The 6,000-nt window shown below is 39.8% G+C and overlaps 1 protein-coding gene across 1 annotated transcript in view; it reads left to right on the top strand.

The window, feature by feature from the left end:
- Nucleotides 1–5,207: 5,207 nt before the first annotated feature.
- The window catches only part of LOC119462306 (ATP-binding cassette sub-family C member 2-like), a 246,582-nt gene continuing 245,789 nt past the window's right edge, over nt 5,208–6,000 (top strand). The window contains exons 1-2 of the mRNA XM_049673266.1: nt 5,208–5,279; nt 5,700–5,828. Coding sequence (XP_049529223.1) covers nt 5,278–5,279; nt 5,700–5,828 — 131 coding nt within the window. The 5' untranslated portion in view covers nt 5,208–5,277. The remainder of the gene's footprint in view (nt 5,280–5,699; nt 5,829–6,000) is intronic.

The raw sequence follows: 6,000 nt of genomic DNA, 5'->3' as shown, positions 1-6,000 counted from the left end.
TTTCAATCGCAGCAATCGGAGGGTCTCGTTAGCACTTACGCACACAAAAACCGAACACTCGTGGCCGTTTGTACTTTTCTGACCTTCGGAATCTTCATAATATCTGCAATGGCCTACACCCCAAATCATCAACAAAGGAAACATAAGGTACGAGTCTTCTACTTATTTAATCACAAAGCTACATTAGAACGTAAAATTTGAGTAGTTAATTTTTCTCCTCCTTCGAATTCATATATAATGCAAGGAAAAGGCAAAAACACAAATTATCAAGGTAAGAATCACTGAAACAATATTTTAGTCAACGTGGAATCTTCAGCACATACTACTTCGGCATGTTGTATGCTTCAATTTCGCTCTGGCTTGATAAAGACTATAAGTGTTCCTCGGTTCCTTTGTAAGAAATTAGCATTTGTTGATACTGATTATTTTTTAGGTGTCTACGTGGTATATTGGCTTTATTCGTTTCTGTTCCTGTCACACATTCATTTGCTGAAGCAGGTAACCTGAAATATTTCATACAGGCTGCAGTCTCCAAGTAACTCGAGGTATAAACGAATATGTAACAGCATGTTGTTAAGCCGGAAGGTGAAATAATTTCATTGTGTCATTTCCCCAAAGAAGAAAGAGCTTTGCTCTGCAGTTTCTTACAAATACTGTTGTTTAATCTGCTCACATAACAAGGCATCGTACGTCATTCAGGGAGCTACAATAATGGCATTAAGTGAAATTTAGGTTTAGCATTTTAAAGCTTTAATTAGTAAAATTGACCGAAAGACTTTTATGAGAAAAAAATGTTTTGTGCTTTATTGCAATGGCAACAATAAAAGCTGACAGTACTCTTGAACGTCAAAAACGTAACAATCAAGATGGTTTAGTTCACAGCAGCAAATAACGCATGCGACACACACCGGAAATCTGTGACATTCGATAATACGTACTCTTCATGGTCCTAAAAAGTTAATTGGAGGTGTTAATTTCTTATTTCAGATTAAAAGACGTCATAATATCGATGACTCGTCGGCTTTTGGGAAAGTGGTATCGCCGTTCTGATGCGGTAAGGAAACCACAGCAATAAGATTTTACGCCTGCATGTAGGGCGAGTCAATATAGGATTATGTGTATTCTTTGCCGGATGCTTTCTAAAGTGATATTCAATTGTGCGAACATGTGAGCAGTTCGTTTCGCATGAAGTATGAAACAATCTTTGCTCTATTTTATGGAATGCAGCTGCCATCTTCTAGCAAGGAATTGCACGCGACGGGTAGTTCATGCTTTCGTGGCAACCACTAAGTGGTGCCGGAACCACAAGTCAAGCGTGAGTGAACGTTGCCTCGCGCTGTGTAAAACAAACTGTATTACGTTACTTTGCACATCAGGCTATCTCATCTGCAATGGTGACGCCATTAGAATTGCCTAATGCGAACGAACCATAGTTCTTACGCAAGTAAATACTCTGTGTGATTACAAGGAGAAAGAGGCTAACAAAGTTAACCTTTGAACTGGTAGCTCAACAATACTGTTGGACTAACAAAAGCATTTGCAAAAACTAGACAAATCCAAATAGTGGCCTCTGCCTTTCAATTTACCTTTATTTATGTACCTGCTCAACAGCGGTATTCATTAAAATGTCGAGCGTGAGCAGAAGCAGATGTATTGGTCACAAAACCTGAAGGCTTCGTCGTTATCTTGGCGCAAGTGGAGGTCATATTCATCGCCAAAGTGACTTTTCCCCTTGTTTAAGCAAGCTGTTATTTAATAACTCCATGAACGTACATCTCAACAACGCACATCGACCTTCCTATAGCAAGTGCCAGAGACCAGTTTTCGACCATACATTTACCTTTCACCACCTGGCCAAGAATAACTTGGACCTACTGTATCTTGCTTAGTTTTTAAATAACCCGCTTAATATTTCAATTTGTATGTACTTGAGCAAAGTATAGAAGAACTAAAGCAATTAAATTATTGTAGGTCAAGTCTTTCTTATCCTGTCAGTTAAAGGGTTAAAGGAAAGATGATCAAAGAGACAGCTCCCCGTGGCGACAATTGGTTGCGTTGTGAATGGAGCTTTGACGAAGGCCCACGAGTAGGCTAAATTGTAGGGAAAATCTTCACCGATCATTATCGACGGGGCAAAAGACGAAGGACCACAGCATTATATAGGACGAATGGCTAAAGCCGCAGGTGTCAATGCTGCAGTGGTTGACCACTTTGAGTGGTGATGTCTGTAGACGTGTATGATTTACAGGAGCCGCTGGTATGACACTTACCACTGCGACCACATTGCCAAAGTTTGAAGTTTGAAGGTTATTGAAGTTTATGCCGCTATGTACATGCACAAGAAATGGGTATAATATCGCGCAGAAGGGCGTCCCGTAGTGAAAACTCTGTAGGGGTACCTCCTATAATATGTCACATTAAATGTAAAACTACTAAACAACAAAAGGAGTAATAACAAAAACTGTTACAATAAAATACGAACAGTAACCCAACTAATAATCAATGAATAAACAAGTACAATCAATTCAGTGAATAAACAAATTCTAGTCAATAAAGTAATAGTCATTATTCAGCATATAACGCTTAAGGTCTCTTTTTTCACTAGTTGAATTCTGTTATTGGTTACAAATGAAATCAACAAGCAAACGTTGAAGTGACGATACTGAAACGGCCGTTTTAATATTACAAGGCAAATAATTTCACATTTTAATTAAAACAAAACCAACTCTATGAGTACCATAGTTAGTACGAACTTTTGGAAGCAGAAAATTAATGCTTTGGGAAAAACGTCTCTTATTTGTATTGGTAAGTCCTTGCATTTAAACAAATTTTAGAAGGTGATGGTCTTTAATTGCTCGATATGTAAATATGTAAACATATTCCACAACATTAGTAATGGAGAATATGTTAACATCGCGGAAGAGTTCAGTAACATGTGATCGGTGATTGCTGTGAGTAATAATTCGGATTGCTTGATTTTGTACATGTTGTAAGGAAGAAAGTTGGGAGTGATGGGTTTGATCCCAGAAAGTTATGCAATAGTTTAGAGGGCTGTGAATGAATGCGTAGTATAGAGTACCCAGAGTATGTAATCAAATAACCTCTAGCTTTGTGTACAATCCTAATACCGTATGTAGTTTTTCTTTGTAGTTCCTGGATGTGTAAGTTATATTTTAAGCGCGATTCAAGCTCGACACCAAGGAATCAACAATGGTTGGAGGGATAAATGCGAAATTAATAAGAATTGGCATAATTTATGACTCATTAGTGGTACTTGAACTGAAGATAAGACAGCAGTGCGCTACCGTCTGCGCCGATGTCAACAAGCAAGCGGGAACCGCTTCTGGGATACATGTTATAGAAAATACTACTCCTGTGGTTCATGACCCCACTTGTTACCGCTAGCGTTTCTAAAACAGCTACAGGACTGTACATCGCGTTTGGCAGAATCACTAATTGCTGATGATATACCAGCAGTACACAGTAGGGCGCGGTTAGCTGTGCTGGTGGTGAACATGTGACGAAGTGCAATGTTGGCGAGACAGCCATGGTTGGAGCTGCTTACTGGGATGGTATTGCTAAAGAACTGGGCATCTGTCCCTTAAGAAACACGACAATGACAATTATGTCAAAGAGATTGCAGAGGTTTTTACGGAGTTCAGTGATCTTGTTCGAAGCTGTCGATGACGCCATAGCCAGGGGCTTGAGCCAAAAGTATGATAAAGAAAAACAAGTTCACGACAGGCATGGACGTATTGGAGAACTGCACGGGCTCGGGCTTACCAGAATACCCGAGCCCGGGCTTTCGTGTAAGCCCGAGCCCGTGCACCTGCCTGTCTATCTGTCCATCTATCTATCTGTGAATATATATATATATTAGACAGATAGATAGATGGACAGACAGACAGGCAGGTAGATAGATAAATAGATAGATAGGCGCTACACACTGCAGCGCGCAAAGAATACTAATCGCATTGATGGCACCGTGCTTAAAGCTGCCATGAATCAATATCAATATCACCATGAATCAATATGTCACCTTAGCGACAGGCTTAAAAATTTTGGCACCACTTTTTGTAATAGTTCAGCATACGTGATTGATAATCAGGTGTGCTGATGACAAACCCAATTCTCATTAGGCAATTTTAACAGAGCGTTGCTTACGCTCCACTCTTGTAACCCTTGACGAGCAATGGTGGCTGCATAAACTACGTTAATTCCTGTCACCTAACAAGCACGTCTCTGAGATACGCCAACGATGCACTCTCAAGTTTGCTGTAAAGCCAAGCTGAGAACGCTTCTATAAAATTAGGAAATGTTTCGCTAGACATTCCAGTTGATTAAAAAAAACCCATACTAAAGAAACAGGAGAATGTGCGAGACTGTTTTCTTCTGACGAGTGGACCGGATACTGGCCCTAACTGTCGAATTATATATATATATATATATATATATATATATATATATATATATATATATATATATATGTAACCCCCGTCCCCCACTACTTCACGCTACCAGAAGCACTACTTCACGCCGCAGTGACGCCGTCTATGTCAAAAAGTTAGTGCGCTAGAGGCACCAAGCAAAAGGCCAATATATGAAACGTAAAAAGTATCAGCTGGCCGCTAAAGTTGGAGGGCAGACGACAAAATTATCGCTCGCTTTGGAACAACTTGTCGTCTGTTCTTGCTTTTTTTCGCTTGATTCTGCATAGTGGGTGAGTAAACTTTATTGAGAGATGTAATATAAGTGAATGAAAGCCTTTTATGTAGATTTTAGTTTAAGAACGCATTATTTGTGTAGCCATATCCACGTTTTAGACGAAGCTTCGTTCAACACCAGCCAACATAAGCCTCGCAGACACATATCCCGTCATTCCCATGAGGGCCCCTTTAAGAAACTCGCATAGACGGTGGCGCCAGATTACCCTCTAGGTGTTATAGTGAGAAACTCTATGCTTCATATAATGTTATAATCTAATTGTTCAATAATTGTAATGAAAGAATGTTAAAGACGTGGTAATGCCCTCCGTCATCGCTGCTAAGAGTGGGACGTGAGCACCAGTTATATATCATAAAGCTGTCCCTTCACATGCTGTGTTTTTAATTCTTGAGTGGTTGAATGTTATCTAGCACATGTCTATGTTTTTTTTGCAGGCACCTCGTGAATGTAATTCGTAAATCAAAAGTTTTACTAGATGACATCCCACGACTTACTAGTAAGCTCGTGTGTTGCCCTGAAAGCCAGAACGATTCCGCGAAGTTCATCGAAACGATGTAAGTATTTTCCCGCCACTAGCAACTGCGTGCGTGTGTTGACTGTTTTAAATGTTGCCTAAAAATTGCCTTACTACTCAGCGGGCCTGATACAAGCAGCGAATGCACAGTTTTTATAGGGAATCATAGTTGTCACACTGAATGTATAGCTTCACATTGGTACCGCACCTGGAATACATTCATAGAAACGACGTGTTGTGGTTTCACTCTAAACTCTTTGGAAGAGATTCTGCGCTGTCTTTTTGAACTGCTTGTAATTATCTATATAATGTGCACTCCAAAGTTTATACAATATTGTGTTGATCAGTTATTGTGGTTATCAGGAGGAACAAATTATACCAAAGCAAGTGAAAGGTGGGCATGAAATGCAGTGATTTATCTGCGTCAAATAACGCACGAAGATTTGTTTTTTATTTGTAGGCAACACATGCGGAGCGCAGTCAGATTTTACATAGCCGTTTTACGATACTGTTGGTGGGAACAATTCTGGTCATGTGCGGCGACACTCTTCTACTATTCAACATTGATGATCCGAATCCCTCTGTTTGGGTAAGTTCATTTGGTGCTCCACGTTTGTTTCACTTTGAATATACCAGTGCGGCAAATTTAACCGCCTACTTCGCGAGAAGTCTTGAGAAATGCTGAATGTGTCGCTTATATTATTAATACAATCGCTAAACAACATAACGAGAGAGCCGCTTGCTTCATCACGATTGTCTTT

This window comes from Dermacentor silvarum, chromosome 8 (genome assembly GCF_013339745.2).
Source record: "Dermacentor silvarum isolate Dsil-2018 chromosome 8, BIME_Dsil_1.4, whole genome shotgun sequence".
Classification (NCBI taxonomy): Eukaryota; Metazoa; Arthropoda; class Arachnida; order Ixodida; family Ixodidae; genus Dermacentor; species Dermacentor silvarum.
Note: the sequence above shows the minus strand (reverse complement) of the source record. Positions and strands in the feature narration are given on the sequence as shown.